This window comes from Carcharodon carcharias, chromosome 24 (genome assembly GCF_017639515.1).
Source record: "Carcharodon carcharias isolate sCarCar2 chromosome 24, sCarCar2.pri, whole genome shotgun sequence".
In the NCBI taxonomy this organism is placed as follows: Eukaryota; Metazoa; Chordata; class Chondrichthyes; order Lamniformes; family Lamnidae; genus Carcharodon; species Carcharodon carcharias.
In genome coordinates this window covers 8,615,565-8,633,805 of record NC_054490.1, presented here as the reverse complement: position 1 = coordinate 8,633,805, position 18,241 = coordinate 8,615,565, and the positions used below count along the sequence as shown (strand labels likewise).

The window sequence follows — 18,241 nt, the reverse complement described above, 5'->3', positions numbered from 1 at the left end:
AGAGAGCAAGAGAGAGAGAGGGGGGTCACAGTGAGAGAGGGAGGGGGCACAGAGAAAGAGAGAGAGGGGGGCACCGAGAGAGAGTGGGACACAGAGAGAGAGAGAGGGGGCAGAGAGAGAGAGGGGGGGCACAGGGAGAGAGAGAGAGGGGGCACAGGGAGAGAGGGTCACAGGGAGAGAGAGGGCACAGGGAGAGAGAGAGGGGGGCACAGAGAGAGAGAGAGAGGGGGCAGAGAAGAGAGGGGGGCACAGAGAGAGAGAGAGGGGGGCACAGAGAGAGAGAGATGAGGGGGCACAGAGAGAGAGAGGGGGCGACAGAATGGGAGAGAGAGGGGGGCACAGGGAGAGAGTGTGGGTGGGCCCAGGGAGAGAGAGCGGCGGGGCCCAGGGAGAGAGAGCGGTGGGGCACAAGGAGAGAGAGCGGGGGGTACAGGGAGAGAGAGGGGGGTACAGGGAGAGAGAGCAGGGGGGCACAGCGAGAGAGAGCGGGGGTGGCACAGGGAGAGAGAGCGGGGGGCACAGGGAGAGCGAGCAAGGGTCACAGAGAGAGAGAGAGGGGGGCACAGAGAGAGAGAGATGAGGGGGCATAGAGAGAGAGGGGCACAGAGAGAGAGAGAGGGGGCACAGAGAGAGAGAGAGGGGGCACAGAGAGAGAGAGAGGGGGGCACAGAGAGATGGCGAGGCGGAGAGAGAGGGGGGTCAGAGAGAGAGAGGGGCACAGAGAAAGAGAGAGAGGGGGGCACAGAGAGAGAGAGAGAGAGATGGGGTGTCACAGAGAGAGAGAGAGAGGGGGCACAGAGAGAGAGGGGGGGCACAGAGAGATGGCGAGGCGGAGAGAGAGGGGGGTCAAGAGAGAGGGGGCACAGAGAAAGAGAGAGAGGGGGGCACAGAGAGAGAGAGGGGGGCACAGAGAGAGAGAGAGAGAGGGCACAGAGAGAGAGAGGGGTGCACAGAGAGAGAGAGAGAGGGGGCATAGAGAGAGAGAGAGAGAGAGGGGGCACAGAGAGAGAGAGAGGGGGGGGCACAGAGAGAGAGAGAGAGGGGGCACAGAGAGAGAGAGGGGGCGAAAGAATGGGAGAGAGAGGGGGGCACAGGGAGAGAGTGTGGGTGGGCCCAGGGACAGAGAGCGGCGGGGCCCAGGGAGAGAGAGCGGTGGGGCACAGGGAGAGAGAGCGGGGGGTACAGGGAGAGAGAGGGGGGTACAGGGAGAGAGAGCAGGGGGGCACAGCGAGAGAGAGCGGGGGTGGCACAGGGAGAGAGAGCGGGGGGCACAGGGAGAGAGAGAGAGGGGGCACAGAGAGAGAGAGGGGGCGAAAGAATGGGAGAGAGAGGGGGGCACAGGGAGAGAGTGTGGGTGGGCCCAGGGACAGAGAGCGGCGGGGCCCAGGGAGAGAGAGCGGTGGGGCACAGGGAGAGAGAGCGGGGGGTACAGGGAGAGAGAGGGGGGTACAGGGAGAGAGAGCAGGGGGGCACAGCGAGAGAGAGCGGGGGTGGCACAGGGAGAGAGAGCGGGGGGCACAGGGAGAGCGAGCAAGGGGGCACAGGGAGAGAGAGCAAGGGGGCACAGGGAGAGAGAGCGGGGGGCCCAGGGAGAGAGAGCAGGGGGCCCAGGGAGACAGAGCGGGGGAGGGGGGACAGTGAGAGAGAGCAGGGGGGGACAGGGAGAGAGAGCGGGGGGGGCACAGGGAGAGAGAGAGAGGGGGGGGACAGGGAGAGAGAGCAGGGGGGGAAAGTGAGAGAGAGCGGGAGAGCACGGGGGAGAGAGAGCGGGGGGAGGACAGGGAGAGAGAGAGGGGGTGCACAGAGAGAGAGAGGGGGCGGAGAGAGAAAGGGGGCACAGGGAGAGAGAGAGAGGGGGCACAGAGAGAGAGAGCGAGGGGGCACAGAGAGAGAGAGGCAGAGAGAGAAACAGAGAGAGAGAGAGAGAGAGAGAGAGAAAGAGAGACACAGAGAGAGGGGGGCACAGAGAGAGCGAGATAGAGAGAGGGGGGGTCACAGAGAGAGAGAGGGGGGGGGCACAGAGAAAGAGAGAGAGGGGGGCACCGAGAGAGAGTGGGGCACAGAAAAAGAGGGGGGGACCCAGAGAGAGAGAGAGAGGGGCACAGAGAGAGAGAGAGGGACAGGGAGAGAGAGCGGGGGGGGGACAGGGAGAGAGAGCAGGGGGGAGGGGGGAGAGTGAGAGAGAGCGGGGGGGGCACAGGGAGAGAGAGCGGGGGGAGGGGGGACAGTGAGAGAGAGCGGGGGGAGGGGGGACAGGGAGAGAGAGCGGGGGGAGGGGGGACAGGGAGAGAGAGCGGGGGGAGGGGGGACAGGGAGAGAGAGCAGGGGGGAGGGGGGAGAGTGAGAGAGAGCGGGGGGGGCACAGGGAGAGAGAGCGGGGGGGGACAGTGAGAGAGAGCGGGGGGAGGGGGACAGTGAGAGGAGAGCGGGGGGAGGGGGGAGAGAGAGGAGAGCGGGGGGAGGGGGGACAGGGAGAGAGAGCGGGGGGGGACAGTGAGAGAGAGCGGGGGGAGGGGGACAGTGAGAGAGAGCGGGGGGAGGGGGGACAGGGAGAGAGAGCGGGGGGAGGGGGGACAGGGAGAGAGAGCGGGGGGAGGGGGGACAGGGAGAGAGAGCGGGGGGAGGGGGGACAGGGAGAGAGAGCGGGGGGAGGGGGGACAGGGAGAGAGAGCGGGGGGAGGGGGGACAGTGAGAGAGAGCGGGGGGAGGGGGGACAGGGAGAGAGAGCGGGGGGAGGGGGGACAGGGAGAGAGAGCGGGGGGAGGGGGGACAGGGAGAGAGAGCGGGGGGAGGGGGGACAGGGAGAGAGAGCGGGGGGAGGGGGGACAGGGAGAGAGAGCGGGGGGAGGGGGGACAGGGAGAGAGAGCGGGGGGAGGGGGGACAGTGAGAGAGCGGGGGGGGACAGTGAGAGAGAGCGGGGGGAGGGGGGACAGGGAGAGAGAGCGGGGGGGGACAGTGAGAGAGAGCGGGGGGAGGGGGACAGTGAGAGAGAGCGGGGGGAGGGGGGACAGGGAGAGAGAGCGGGGGGAGGGGGGGACAGGGAGAGAGAGCGGGGGGAGGGGGGGACAGGGAGAGAGAGCGGGGGGAGGGGGGGACAGGGAGAGAGAGCGGGGGGGGACAGGGAGAGAGAGCGGGGGGAGGGGGGACAGGGAGAGAGAGCGGGGGGGGGGGGGACAGGGAGAGAGAGCGGGGGGAGGGGGGACAGGGAGAGAGAGCGGGGGGAGGGGGGACAGGGAGAGAGAGCGGGGGGAGGGGGGACAGGGAGAGAGAGCGGGGGGAGGGGGGACAGTGAGAGAGAGCGGGGGGAGGGGGGACAGGGAGAGAGAGCGGGGGGAGGGGGGACAGGGAGAGAGAGCGGGGGGAGGGGGGACAGGGAGAGAGAGCGGGGGGAGGGGGGACAGTGAGAGAGAGCGGGGGGAGGGGGGACAGGGAGAGAGAGCGGGAGGGCACGGGGAGGGAGAGAGAGAGAGAGAGAGCAGCTGGCACACACACACGGCGTGACAGTGACACGGAGTCAGGCAGAGGCAACCAGTGCTGGCCAGAATGCCAGGCACCCTGCCAACTGGAACTGGGCACTCGGCCAGACAGGCGCCGAGCTTGTGACCATCTGCAACTCCTTCCGAAGCAGTATCCTCATACCCGACACCGTGTTGAACTGGCTTCTCCTTCTCTCTTACCCTTGCCACCCTACCCCCTCCCTGTGCACCCCACTCCCACCATCTTCCAGCCTCCGTCCCCCTACTCCCCCCATGTCCCCCTCCGTCTGCCCACCATCCACCTTCCCCACTGAACAATGGGCAGCGGGGAGTTGTCGGGGGTCGGGGGTTAGGCGGTGGGGAACTTTCTGTCCCCACCCCCAACCCCCCCACCTCCCCCCCCACCCCAGGGTTGTACACACACACACACACACACACACACACACACACACACAGCGTCCATCAGAAGCAACTATTTCCCTCATCTGGCAGTCAATGAGTGGCAGCAGGTGCCCGATTTCCATGTGCCAGCCCTCCAGCAGTCCTTGTCAGGGAGAGGCTGAGGGGAGTGGGCCGGAGCAGGGGCGTGTGTGGGCATGTGGGATCCCATGTCCGGTCACTCCCCCTGTCCCACTGGTCACACAGAGAGAGAGACAGAGACAGAGAGAGAGAGAGAGAGAGAGAGAGAGAGAGGGAGCCAGGAATAGCTTGACTTGTCATTCGGAGGGTTCAGAATATAAAGGACGTTCCTGCAGCAACGGGCACAGAATCGCCAGGGTCATTGTCAAAGTGGAGATATTTCACAGTATTAAATCACACCTGGTGAGAGAGGCAGTGAGAGAGAGGGAGAGGGAGAGAGATAGAGACAGCAAGAGAAAGAAAGAGAGAGAGAGACAGTGAGTGAAAGGGAGAAAGAGGACAGTGAGAGAAAGGGAGAGAGAGTCAGCAAGAGAAAGGGAGAGAGAGACAGCGAGAGAAAGGGAGAGAGAGACAGCGAGAGAAAGGGAGAGAGAGACAGCGAGAGAAAGGGAGAGAGAGAGACAGTGAGAGAAAGGGAGAAAGAGACAGTGAGAGAAAGGGAGGGAGAGACAGCAAGAGAAAGGGAGAGAGAGAGACAGTGAGAGAAAGGGAGAAAGAGACAGTGAGAGAAAGGGAGAGAGAGACAGCAAGAGAAAGGGAGAGAGAGACAGCGAGAGAAAGGGAGAGAGAGACAGCAAGAGAAAGGGAGAGAGAGAGACAGTGAGAGAAAGGGAGAGAGAGACAGCAAGAGAAAGGGAGAGAGAGACAGTGAGAGAAAGGGAGAGAGACAGTGAGAGAAAGGGAGAAAGAGACAGTGAGCGAAAGGGAGAGAGAGAGACAGCAAGAGAAAGGGAGAGAGAGACAGCGAGAGAAAGGGAGAGAGAGACAGCGAGAGAAAGGGAGAGAGAGTCAGCAAGAGAAAGGGAGAGAGAGAGACAGCAAGAGAAAGGGAGAGACAGCGAGAGAAAGGGAGAGAGAGACAGCGAGAGAAAGGGAGAGAGAGTCAGCAAGAGAAAGGGAGAGAGAGAGACAGCAAGAGAAAGGGAGAAAGAGACAGTGAGAGAAAGGGAGAGAGAGACAGCAAGAGAAAGGGAGAGAGACACAGCGAGAGAAAGGGAGAGAGAGACAGCAAGAGAAAGGGAGAGAGACAGCAAGAGAAAGGGAGAAAGAGACAGTGAGAGAAAGGGAGAGAGAGACAGCAAGAGAAAGGGAGAGAGAGACGGCGATAGAAAGGGAGAGAGAGACAGCAAGAGAAAGAGAGAGAGAGACAGTGAGAGAAAGGGGGGAGAGAGAGAGACAGAGAAAGGGAGAGAGAGAGACTGTGAGAGAAAGGGAGAGAGAGAGACAGTGAGAGAAAGGGAGAGAGAGACAGTGAGAGAAAGGTGGGAGAGAGAGAGACAGAGAAAGGAAGAGAGAGAGAAAGGGGGAGAGAAATAGAGACAGCAAGAGAAAGGGAGAGAGAGATAGAGACAGCGAGAGAAAGAGAGAGAGATAGAGACAAAGACAGCGAGAGAAAGGGAGAGAGAGAGACAGACAGCGAGAGAAAGAGAGACAGACACAGCGAGAGAAAGAGAGAGAGACAGAGACAGCGAGAGAAAGAGAGATAGAGACAGCGAGAGAAAGAGAGAGATAGAGACAGAGACAGCAAGAGAAAGAGAGAGAGAGACAGAGACAGTGAGAGAGAGAGACAGACAGAGACAGTGAGAGAAAGAGAGAGAGAGAGATAGAGACAGCGAGAGAGAGAGAGAGAGAGAGAGAGACAGAGACAGCAAAAGAGAGAGAGAAAGACACACAGAGACAGCGAGAGAGAGAGAGAGATAGAGACAGTGAGAGAAAGAGCGAGACAGAGACAGCAAGAGAAAGAGAGAGACAGAGACAGTGAGCGAGAGAGAGAGAGAGGGAGAGAGAGGGAGAGGGAGGGAGAGAGAGGGAGAGAGAGGGAGAGGGTGAGAGAGGGTGAGAGCAGGAGAAAGTGTTCAGGATATAGTAAACGAGGAGAAACTCTTCCCAGTGGCAGGAGGATTGGAAAGTGGACAGTGGCAGATTGAAGGCAGTCACAGGGCTGCAGAGAATGAGGAGTGGGGGAGGGGGAGGACAGCTCCTAGGACAGATCTCCGAAAGAAGCTTGACCAGTTGAATAGCCTTGTTCTGTGCTGTACCACGTCATGAGTTAAGGAGATTCACTCCTTGCTGTGAATCAGAGTGCAAAAAGGCACAACACTGACAGTACATCAAGCATCGTCGCTGCCTGTGCTGTCTGACAAAAGGCACCTAATATAATTAAAACTGGACTAGCCTGGTCCAGTTCACACTGACCATCCCAAACTCACGACCGCTACCATCTAGAAGGACAAGGTCAGCAGAAACATGGGGAACACCCACCAGCTGGAAGTTCCCCTCCGAGTCACTCACCATCCTGACTTGGAAATATATCGGCCGTTCCTTCACTGTCGCTGGGTCAAAATCCTGGAACTCCCTCCCTAACAGCACTGTGGATGTACCTACACCACACGGACAAAATCCTGGAACTCCCTCCCTAACTGCGCTGTGGGTGTACCTACACCACACGGGACAAAATCCTGGAACTCCCTCCCTAACAGCGCTGTGGGTGTACCTACACCACACGGGACAAAATCCTGGAACTCCCTCCCTAACTGCGCTGTGGGTGTACCTACACCACACGGGACAAAATCCTGGAACTCCCTCCCTAACTGCGCTGTGGGTGTACCTACACCACACGGGACAAAATCCTGGAACTCCCTCCCTAACAGCACTGTGGATGTACCTACACCACACGGACAAAATCCTGGAACTCCCTCCCTAACTGCGCTGTGGGTGTACCTACACCACACGGGACAAAATCCTGGAACTCCCTCCCTAACTGCGCTGTGGGTGTACCTACACCACACGGGACAAAATCCTGGAACTCCCTCCCTAACTGCGCTGTGGGTGTACCTACACCACACGGGACAAAATCCTGGAACTCCCTCCCTAACAGCGCTGTGGATGTACCTACACCACACGGACAAAATCCTGGAACTCCCTCCCTAACTGCGCTGTGGGTGTACCTACACCACACGGGACAAAATCCTGGAACTCCCTCCCTAACAGCGCTGTGGGTGTACCTACACCACACGGGACAAAATCCTGGAACTCCCTCCCTAACAGCGCTGTGGGTGTACCTACACCACACGGGACAAAATCCTGGAACTCCCTCCCTAACAGCGCTGTGGGTTTACCTACACCACACGGGACAAAATCCTGGAACTCCCTCCCTAACAGCGCTGTGGGTGTACCTACACCACACGGGACAAAATCCTGGAACTCCCTCCCTAACAGCGCTGTGGGTTTACCTACACCACACGGACAAAATCCTGGAACTCCCTCCCTAACAGCGCTGTGGGTGTACCTACACCACACGGACAAAATCCTGGAACTCCCTCCCTAACAGCGCTGTGGGTGTACCTACACCACACGGACAAAATCCTGGAAGTCACTCCCTAACAGCACTGTGGGTGTACCTACATCACATGGACAAAATCCTGGAACTCACTCCCTAACAGCGCCGTGGGTTTACCTACACCACACGGGGACTGCAGCAGCTCAAGAAGGCGGCTCACCCACCACCACTTTCTCAAGGGGGCAATTAGGGATGGGCAATAAATGCTGGGCCCAGCCAGCGAAGCCAACACACCGTGAATGAATTGTAAAGAAACCTTATTTGCTCTCCAGCTCCTTGCCAAGCTCATGATCCAGGCGCTGATGCAATAAAATTTATTCAAAGTCGATTGAGGGTGAGAGCACAGCAGGGTGTCAGAGCCAGAGTGAAAGCAGCAGCAACTGAGCGAGACTCACCGTGAGAGAGGAGAAAGTCAAACAGATCCCTCCAAATCCATTGAGAGACAGGGCGAGAAATATCAGTGCAGAGAGAGCTGTAAGGAAGACACATAATGAGATTCCCCTGACAGTGTGTCCCTCCCCCACTTTATACCCAGTGTCAGCATCGAGCGCTCCCAGGGCAGGTACAGCACGGGTTAGATACAGTGTAGAGCGCCCTCTACATTACCCTGACAGTGTGTCTCCCCCCACTTTATACCCAGTGTCAGCATTGAGCTCTCCCAGGGCAGGTACAGCACGGGTTAGATACAGTGTAGAGCTCCCTCTACATTACCCTGACAGTGTGTCCCTCCCACTTTATACCTAGTGTCAGCATCGAGCACTCCCAGGGCAGGTACAGCACGGGTTAGATACAGTGTAGAGCTCCCTCTACATTACCCTGACAGGGTGTCCCTGGGTCATCCAAGGGTAAAAGGTCAACCACCCACCCCACCAGGAGTCGCAGGTTTGAAAACAGGTACTTACATGGTGGGTTGTAGGCTGCTGTGGCAATCATGGCGCAGGATAGGGCAAAACTGGCACTACAAAGCAAGAGGGCGAGAGGGAGAGAGAGAGATTGACAGTCAGTGACAGTGAGCAGTCATCCAGAAAAGCCATCCTTAATGGGCCACGAGCATTCTCCCCCACAATTCCAAGCCCTCTTTTCACGTTCTCCGATCACACAGTCAGCCAATGGTGACAGCACAGGAGGCCATTCGACCCATCCTGTCAGGGCTGGCTCTCTCTGCCAGGACAATAACCTAGTCCCAAAGCCCCCCCGCCTTCTCCCCGTAACCCTGCACATTCTTCCTTTTCAGATAACGATCCAATTCCTTCCCCAAAGCCTCGAGTGACCCTGTCTCCCCCACACTCTCAAACAGTGCTTTCCAGACCCTAACCACTCGATTGACCCTGTCTCCCCCACACTCTCAGACAGTGCGTTCCAGATCCTAACCACTCGATTGACCCTGTCTCCACCACACACTCAGACAGTGTGTTCCAGTTCCTAACCACTCGATTGACCCTGTCTCCCCCACACTCTCAGACATTGCGTTCCAGATCCTAACCACTCGATTGACCCTGTCTCCACCACACACTCAGACAGTGTGTTCCAGTTCCTAACCACTCGATTGACCCTGTCTCCACCACACTCTCAGACAGTGCGTTCCAGATCCTAACCACTCGCTGTGTGAAAAGGTTTCTCCTCATGTCTCCATTGCTCCTTTCACCAGTCACCTTCAATCTGAGTCCCTCTGGTTCCCAATCCTTCCGCCAATGGGAACAGTTCCTCCCGATCGACTCGGTCCAGACCCCTCATGATTTTGAACACCTCGATCAAATCTCCTCTCAACCTTCTCTTCTCCAAGGAGAACAGTCCCGGCTTCTCCAATCTCTCCACATCACTGAAATTCCTCATCCCAGGAACCATTCTCGTGAATCTTTTCCACTCTCTCTCTCTCTCTAAAGCCTTCACATCCTTCCTAAAGTGCGGAGCCCAGAACTGGACACAGTACTCCAGTTGAGGCTGGGCCTATGTTTTATACACGTTTAACATCACCTCTTTGGTGATTTTCTTTACAGAGCAGTGAGGAACATTCATTCCAACTCAAACTCTAAACTTCAGAAAAGCAGGAGGTGGCCATTCAGCCCCTCTTGAGCCTGCTCCGCCATTCAATACTATCATAGTGGATCTTCCACTTTCAGCTCCACTTTCCCACCCACTCCCCTGACCCCCTCAATTCCCTCAGTGTCCAAAAAATATCCCTCCATCTCAGTCCGGAATAATTCAATGACAGAGCATCCACAGCTCCCTAGGAGGTGGTGGGGTGGGGAGAGAGAATTCCGGAGATTCACAAGCCTCCGAGTGAGGAAATTTCTCCTCGTCTCCGTCCAAAATGGCCGACCCCCTTATCCTGGGACTCTGACCCCCACCCTCACCTCGTTCTAGATTCTCTGGCCAGGGGAGGGAGGGGTAACAACCTCTCAGTATCTCCCCTATCCAATCCCATTATGAATTTTAGACATTTCAAGGAACTCGCCTAACATTGATCTGAACCCCAGGGAACATCAGACCATTCTACTCAATCTCTGCTCATAGCACAGTCTCTAATCCCTAGGATCCAGTCGAGTGAATCTTTAACAAAAACAGAATTACCTGGAAAAACTCAGCAGGTCTGGCAGCATCGGCGGAGAAGAAAAGAGTTGACGTTTCGAGTCCTCATGACCCTTCGACAGAACGAGTGAATCTTTGTTTGACTCCCTCCAGGGCGAGCAAACCCTTCCTTGGGTAGGGAGACCAATACCATACAGAGTACACCAGGTGTAACAGGCTGGAGGAGGGGGCTCACCGCCGGAGGAGGAGTTGATGGAGGGGTGGTGGGAAGGGGGCGGGGGGGAGGGTGGGGTGGGGGTGGGGGGTGGAGGGGCTGTCCGGGTCTGGCTGGGGAGGGGGTGGAGTGGAGGAGGAGCGAGGCGGATAGACAATAAGGCAGGTGGTGAAAGGTCGAAGAGCACCAGGTAACCACTGTGGGGGTGGGGGGCGGTGGGGGGGACCTTACCTGCCCACGAGACGCGGCATCCGAGGGCCATACTTGTCCATGAGGATTCCGAGGGGTAGAGTGGTGGCGCTCAGCAGGAACGATCCAATGGTGAAACCCAAATTCAGCATTTCTGCTTGGTCCACACAGCTTTCCCAAGTCTTGTGCCTCGAGGCGTTGTGTGTCCGGCTGCTCGAGGACTTCCCAGTCCCGTTCCCGTCCTCTGTCAGGGAAAGCCCACGGCAAATCACAGAAAATAGACAAAACAAAAATTACAGGGCCCCCTTCGGCCCATCGGGTCCATGCAATCCCCCCACCCACCACCTCTGCTGGTGAGCAGAGGTGAGGGGACATGTCTCCCATTTCAGCTCGCCTCCAGTTCACCCTCCCGCAAGGAGAGAGAGAGAGAGAGAGACGCGTGCATTTAGGTAGCAGCCTCCCACCGGCGCCCCACACGCTTCACAGCCGCCGCGGCGCGGTCGGAGCGTTAGGGGCAACGCGGCTGCCATTCTGAGCACAGCAGGATCCTACGGGAGAGGCAACGACGCGAGGAACGGATGTGGTCCCGCCCGATCTGTTTTCGACGATGTCGAGGGGAGGGCAAAATGTTGACCTCAGGACCCTGTTGGGGGGGGTGGGGTGTTGGGGGGTTGGTGGGGGGTAGTGTGTGGATTGTCCATCTCATTTCCCCACCACCAAACCCCCTTCCCACCACCTCCTGTTGAGGGAGAGATTTCCGAAGTCTCGCCACCCCGCCCCCCTCCTCAGAGAGAAAACATTTCTCCTCATCTCCGTCTTAAATGGACGACCCCTTATTTTTAAACAGTGACCCCCCCACCTCGTTCTAGATTCTCCCACAAGAGGAAACACCCTCTTCACATCCACCCCTGTCCAAGACCCTCTCAGGATCTTAAAGGTTTCAATCGAGTCGCCTCTCACTCTTCTAAACTCCAGCGGATACGAGTCTAACCTGTCCAGCCTTTCCTCATGAGACAACCCACCCCATTCCTGGGATTAGTCTGGTAAACCTTCTCTGAACTGCTTCCAATGCATTCACACCCTTCCTTAAATAAGGAGACCAGTGCTGTACACAATACTCCAGATGTGGTCTCACCAGTGCCCTGTACAACTGGAGCATAACCTCCCTACTTTTATATTCAATTCCCCCCTCACAATAAATGATAAGATTCTACTAACTTTCCTCATTACCTGCTGTACCTGCGTAACTAACCCTTAGTGATTCATGCACTAGGACACCCAGATCCCTCTGCATCTCAGAGCTCTGTCACCTCTCACCATTTAGATAACACACTTCACACTAACCTTTAGTGATTCATGCACTAGGACACCCAGATCCCTCTGCGTCTCTCAGAGCTCTGGAATCTCTCACCATTTAGATAATACACTTCACACTAACCTTTAGTGATTCATGCACTAGGACACCCAGATCCCTCTGCATCTCTCAGAGCTCTGCTATCCTTTATCATTTAGAATATAAGCTTCTTTTGTATTTAAACTCGAAATGTTAACTATGTCCCTCTCCGCAGACCTGCTGAGTTTTTTTCCCAGGTATTCTTATTTTTGTTTTGGATTTCTGGCACCCGCAGATTTTTTTGCTTTTATCTTAGTCGCTAACCGGGGGAATTCGTTTGATCTGCTGCCAATAGGCATGGTTGATTGTTCGTTTAGGAGGTGTACGCTTGGAACGTGTAGTGCTGTAAATAAACAGGAAGGTGTGCAAACATTGGCTCCAAGTTCCACCTTTCATCGGCTGGCTTCCTGGCATGGTAGATGGTCTCAGAGAGAATAGTTGGCTAAAGATGTGAGGTTTGTAAGGTAAGGGGGGAAAAGACAATATTTGGACAGAAAACCGAATCCTCGTGACTGCTACGGATACTGGTTGAGAGCAGATGTAAATTGTCGGAGCGCTCGCCCACCCCCCCCAACATTCTCAGAGGCTGAAGCATCTCGTACGTGACAGAAAGACTCAGATATGTGTGGACACTGATCATGCCGAAGCCAAGGGAAACAAACAGAAGGACCGGTTCTGTTTTGTCACTTCTGACCAGAAGTAAACTCAGGAGGAGAAGCGGCTCCTGAGTTGGATGCTCATCAGTTGGATAAGTAATGAAGGTTTGGATCTCCCATTCCTCCAAGGACTCTTCAACGCGCAAGGAAGATGATCGATCTGAACATCTAGGAGCCCTGGTCAATCTTGGTGGGACATCCAAGTCCAGGATCTCCACAGACCACCACCATTAACAACCCCCCCTCTGCCCTTTTGTCCACGACATCTTCTGCCAATTGGGCTCGAAATGTTAACTCTGCCTTTATCTCCACAGATGCTGAGTTTTTCCAGCACTTTTCATTTCAGGTTTCCAGCAGCTGTGCAGGATTTTGCCTTTATCTTGGAACGCCCGCCTCATTTTCCCGAAATCTATCCATGGAAGGTCGTGAACTTTGAGAGAGAGAGAGAGAGAGAGAGGGAGGGAGGGAGAGATTGGCGTCAAAAGATTGGCAAAATCCAACTGGGGTATCCCTGGATCGGAGCTACACACAGGGCCACATTTCGGGCAATCCCAGCAGGAGAGAAAGGTGGCGGGGGGGGGGGCGCCGGCCGGTAAACTCTTGCCTGCCTCACGCCTGAATTTCAGTACTGGGCTCAGGGCTCAGTAGGCGCAGGCCGGACATCCCAGCGACGGTCAACTGCGAGGGAGGGCCGTGTTAAGGCATCAAAAAGGGACATCGACAAGTGGGTGGAGCGAGCGGGCAGGCGAGGTTTGACATGGGGAAGCGTGGGGTGATGCATTTTGGTAGGAAGAACGTGGCGAGATAACGTTAAATTAAAGGGGTACGATTCTTAAGGGGGTTCGGGAGCAGAGGGACCCTGGGTGTACGTCTGCATCGATCATCGAAGGGGGGCAGGACAGGTGGGGAGAGCTGCTAAATAAAACAGACAGCATCCTGGGCTTTATTAATAGGGGCATAGGGTACAAGAGCAGGGTGATGAGGCTAAGCTTAGACTAGACACTCGTTCGACCTGAGCTGGAGTATCGTGCACAGTTCTGGGCCAAAGGAAGGATGCGAACACATTGGAGAGAGTGCAGAACCAATGGTTCCAGGGATGAGAAACTTCAGTTACGAAGATGGATTGGAGGGGTGGTCGGGCCTGTTCTCCTGAGGGAGGAGAAGGCTGAGAGGAGATTTGGTAGAGGTGTTCAAACCAGTGAGGAGGGCCTGGACGGAGTAGAATAGGCATGAAACTTGTCCAGCTTTATAAAAGAATCGAGAACCAGAGGGGCCACAGGGTGTAAAGTGGTTTTCCAAAAGAATCAAATGCAATGTGAGAGGAAACGTTTTCACACGGCGCGTGGTCCGGGCCTAGAAGTGGGGTGAAGGCATTCAAGGGGGCCTCGGACGATTATTTGAATAGAAACGACGCGCAGGGGTACCGGGGAAAAGGCAGGGCAACGGCACCGAGTCAAAACGCTCAGTCGGAGAGCCGGTGCCGACGCGATGGGCCGAGTGGCCTCTTTCTGTGCCACAACAGTTCTGAATCGAAGAGCACGTCAGCAACAGGCAGGGCACAGACCATACTCAATCGCGCTTGCAAAGCCCAACACAAAACATCTGCTGTTGGGTGTGATTCTTCAATCGGACAGCACTTTCTGAACAATCCTGAGTGCTAACGACCCCAACTGAAGGTAATCAGTCAAGCTCGTAAGGCGGTTCATTTACACGTGCTAGAAGGGACATGCGTTCAACCACAAGGACCCGTGCTCCGCAAACAAAAGAAACGTGTTCAAGCCTTGCGACACTTTTTTGTCCCCAGTTACCCGGGAGCTTGCGGATCTATGGTTACCACCGCCCCCAACCCCCAACACCCCCTCCATTGCTTTCTCCGGGGCAATGCCATGACCAACCAGAATTGCCAGCCAAGCAGCAACCCTTTCCCCCACTGTAAACATCACAGTGATGGCCCAAAATCTGGCATTGCTGCATTTGTCCCGGCAGGGCGAAAAGCCCCAGCAACACATTTCTCTTCTGTGGCACTCATTTCGCAGCGAAGCTGGAGAGCAAGGCGCACGATGCGTTTGCTGGGAGTCGGACCGGTTCAGGCGGCGACCACGCGGGCATCAGCACAGTGGAAGGGCTGAACCCAGGCAACACGGCGGGGAGTGGGGAAGGCATCTTTTTTATTTTTTTGCGGATCCGGCCTCTGCAGTTGAAGAGACAACCGAAGAGCCAGAGGCGAACGAGCCCCAGGACACCCGAGGGATGCTTAACAGAGTCACTGGACCTCCCAAAGCGCAGCGAGACAGGACAAAAGGGGATTATTCGGACATCGCCGATCGGGGTCAACCAGCTTTGGCACGTAAATGGAATTGTCATGAAGAGATATTAACGTCTATAATGTTATTGGAAATTACTTTTTTAAAATAGAGTTCTAGTGGGGTCTGTGTGTGTGTGTGTGTGTGTGTGTCTTAATTGGATTAAAGCCAGCCAGTCTGCGTGCTCTGATGTACAGTAGTTTTGAGATGCTAATTAGGTAAACGTAAGGAGGGTGGAAGGTAAAGTGTAAATTTGCATTAGTAAAAAAAAAAGAAACCATTCAAGACATTGCAGGTGAAATCTTACACCTAGCTAGAAGACGCCAAGCAATGTGTTTACTTTACTCAGCTCACTAATAAAATTGGTGGGATGAGAGGATGTTATGGTTAGAAGAGGTACAGTGAAAAGCCTGGTGGTACAATGGAAAACTTACATTCAAGAGAAAGATAGGTATAAAGGAGAAAGGGGATTGCATTTTTAAGATCCAATGAGCGTGAGAAGCCTCTAGCCCCGTTAACCCTCGAGCTGCTGTCTGCAAGGACCCAGAGCTGAAAGAAACTCATTTTGCATGTTACGGTCCAGGATGTGTTTTGCTAGGGGCCTGTTTAAATCTATGAGATTTTACTGTTACCTTAACTGGGGTCTAACTGAGATTTATACATAGTTTTCTTTTCCCACCTATTTCCATTAATTTAAAATGTATTTCCATCCATTGTTTATCTCTATCTTTTAGTCTATTTCGATCCCTTCCCCCCACCCCCCACCCCCACTAGAGTTATCTGTACCTTGCTCGCCCTGCTTTCTACCCTTAATGTCACCATTAGCACATCCTTTAGATAATATCACCACCTTCAACACCTCTTTGTCCTTTTGTCTATGACATCTTTTGGTTATCTCCACCTATCACTGACCCTCTATCCAGCTCTACCTGTCCCACCACCCCACTTAAACCAGCTTATAGTTTGCCTCTTTTCTATTTTTCCTTAGTTCTGTTGAAGAGTCATATGGACTCGAAACGTTAACTGTGTCCCTCTCCGCAGATGATGTCAGACCTGCTGAGTTTTTCCAGGTATTTGTGTTTTTGTTTCAGATTAATTAGGGTTTTTTTTTCACAGTTAGTATTTTAGTAATTCTGCAGACGTATGTATGTGTTTAAAATCTTTGTATTAATAAACGTTTAATTTAGTGTTATAAAAAAAAACCTCTTGAGGCTCAGTGGTCTTATTACTACTGAATTCGGAGGCCGCATCTCCAAACAGACAAATTGCAAAAAAAAAATGGTCATTTCAAGTTTCCCTCCGGGATTTGAATAACTCAGCCCTTAACCCGTCGGCTGTAGCGCAACAGGAACCGTGGGGAAGATGTTCTCGGATGGGACGCGAGCGATGGGTGGAGGTTGCAAAGAGGGGCGCGGGCGGTGCAGATGCCAGAGAGGACCATCGCACAGCCGGGTAAGCAATCGTGGAGAATCCACGACACCCCCTTGGGCTGACCAGTCGCGTGGGGACAGGGTCTATCCGAAAGAAAGGCAGACCCCAGCCCCTGCAGGGCCTGAATGATGCCTCCCACCCCGAAGGAGCATCAAACCGGCTGCGTTCAGCTCAAAAGCGGCTCCCGGAATGTTCCACTGGGATCGACCTGCCAGAATCTTCCTGATGATTTCTCACAAGCCCAGTACTGTGGAATTTCAGAGACGCCGTTATCAGAGTAGAATTGATAAGTGGGATTCAGGCTGGTGGGGCTCTGGAACACGCTGGCATAGATAGGCAGCTGGAAAACACAGGGGTGGGAAAAGTGTTGCTGTCAGAGCGATCAGGCAACACTTACTAAACCACCGCCCCCATCCAGAAGGACAAGGGCCGGGGACACGCGGGGAACACCCACCGCCTGGAAGTTCCCCTCCGAGCCGCTCACCATCCCGACTTGAGAATATACCGGCCGTCCCTTCACTGTCGCTGGGGTCAAAAATCCTGGAGCTCCCTCCCTAACAGCGCCGTGGGTGTACCTACACCACACGGACAAAATCCTGGAGCTCCCTCCCTAACAGCACTGTGGGTGTACCTACACCGCACGGACAAAATCCTGGAAATCCCTCCCTAACAGCACTGTGGGTGTACCTACACCACACGGACAAAATCCTGGAAATCCCTCCCTAACAGCACTGTGGGTGTACCTACACCGCACGGACAAAATCCTGGAAATCCCTCCCTAACAGCACTGTGGGTGTACCTACACCACACGGACAAAATCCTGGAACTCCCTCCCTAACAGCACCATGGGTGTACCTACACCACACGGGGACTGCAGCGACTCAAGAAGGCGGCTCACCCACCCACCACCTTCTCAAGGGGGCAGTTAGGTATTCTGACTAAGGCTGTAATGAGGTCAGGAGCTGTGGGGCCGTGGCGGAACCCAAACTGGGCGTCAGTGAGCAGGTTATTGCTAAGCAAGTGCCGCTTGATAGCACTGTTGATGACCCCTTCCATTACTTTACTGATGATGGAGAGTAGACTGATGGGGCGGTAATTGGTCGGGTTGGATTTGTCCTGATTTTTGTGTACAGGACATACCTGGGCAATTTTCCACATAGCCGGGTAGGTGCCAGTGTTGGAGCTGTACTGGAACAGCTTGGCTAGGGGTGCGGCCAGTTCTGGAGCACAAGTCTTCAGTACTATTGCCAGAATATTGTCAACAACACCCTAGCTCAGCATTGACCCCTCCCCCTGCCTCCAACCGATGGTACAGCGCTCCCATCTCACTGACCCATCACCCCCAATAACGCGGCGCTCCCTCAACACTGACACCCACCTCCCAACAGTGCTGTGCTCCCTCAGCACTGACCCCCACCTCCTGACAGCGCTGTGCTCCCTCAGCACTGACCCCCACCTCCTGACAGCGCTGTGCTCCCTCAGCACTGACCCCCTGCCGATAGTGTGTCACTGCAGCATCTGACTAGATTTCTGTGCTCAAGTCTCTAAAGTGAGACTTGAGCCCGGAACCTTCTGACTCCAAGGCCACAACGCTGGAGTTGATGTGAAAGCACATCTCCCTCGTGTGTTTATCCAGCTTCCTCTTAAACCCATCGACGCGATTCCCCTCGGCCACTCCCCGCGGGAGCGAGTCCCACATTCTCCCCACGGCAGCGAGTCCCACGCTCTCCCCTCTCCCCGCGGGAGCGAGTCCCACGCTCTCCCCTCTCCCCGTGGGAGCGAGTCCCACACTCTCCCCGCTCTCTGGGTAAAGGGGTCTCTCCTGAATTCCCCGAACGGATTTCTTGGTGACCATCTCATATCGATGGCCTCCAGTTATGTTTCTCCCCACAAGGGGAATCATTCTCTCTGTATCCACTCGATCGGAAGCTCTCAGAATGTGAAAGGGCCTCCAATAGGGTCACCCTCCCTCAGCCGCCTTTTCTCGAGAGAGAGAGAGAGAGAGAGAGAGGCAGACTCCGGCTGTTTATTTTCCGATTCCCAACGTTTGATCCTGAGCTCCTCTATCTC

General features: G+C 55.3%; 1 protein-coding gene across 1 annotated transcript in view; it reads right to left on the bottom strand.

The window, feature by feature from the left end:
• LOC121269334 (large neutral amino acids transporter small subunit 3-like) overlaps positions 1–18,241 on the bottom strand; it is a 147,651-nt gene that overhangs the window by 113,911 nt on the left and 15,499 nt on the right. Inside the window, exons 3-5 of the mRNA XM_041173885.1 lie at positions 10,431–10,632; positions 8,359–8,414; positions 7,852–7,928 (exon numbers count right to left, since the gene is read on the bottom strand). Of these exons, the coding sequence (XP_041029819.1) occupies positions 7,852–7,928; positions 8,359–8,414; positions 10,431–10,632 (335 nt within the window). The remainder of the gene's footprint in view (positions 1–7,851; positions 7,929–8,358; positions 8,415–10,430; positions 10,633–18,241) is intronic.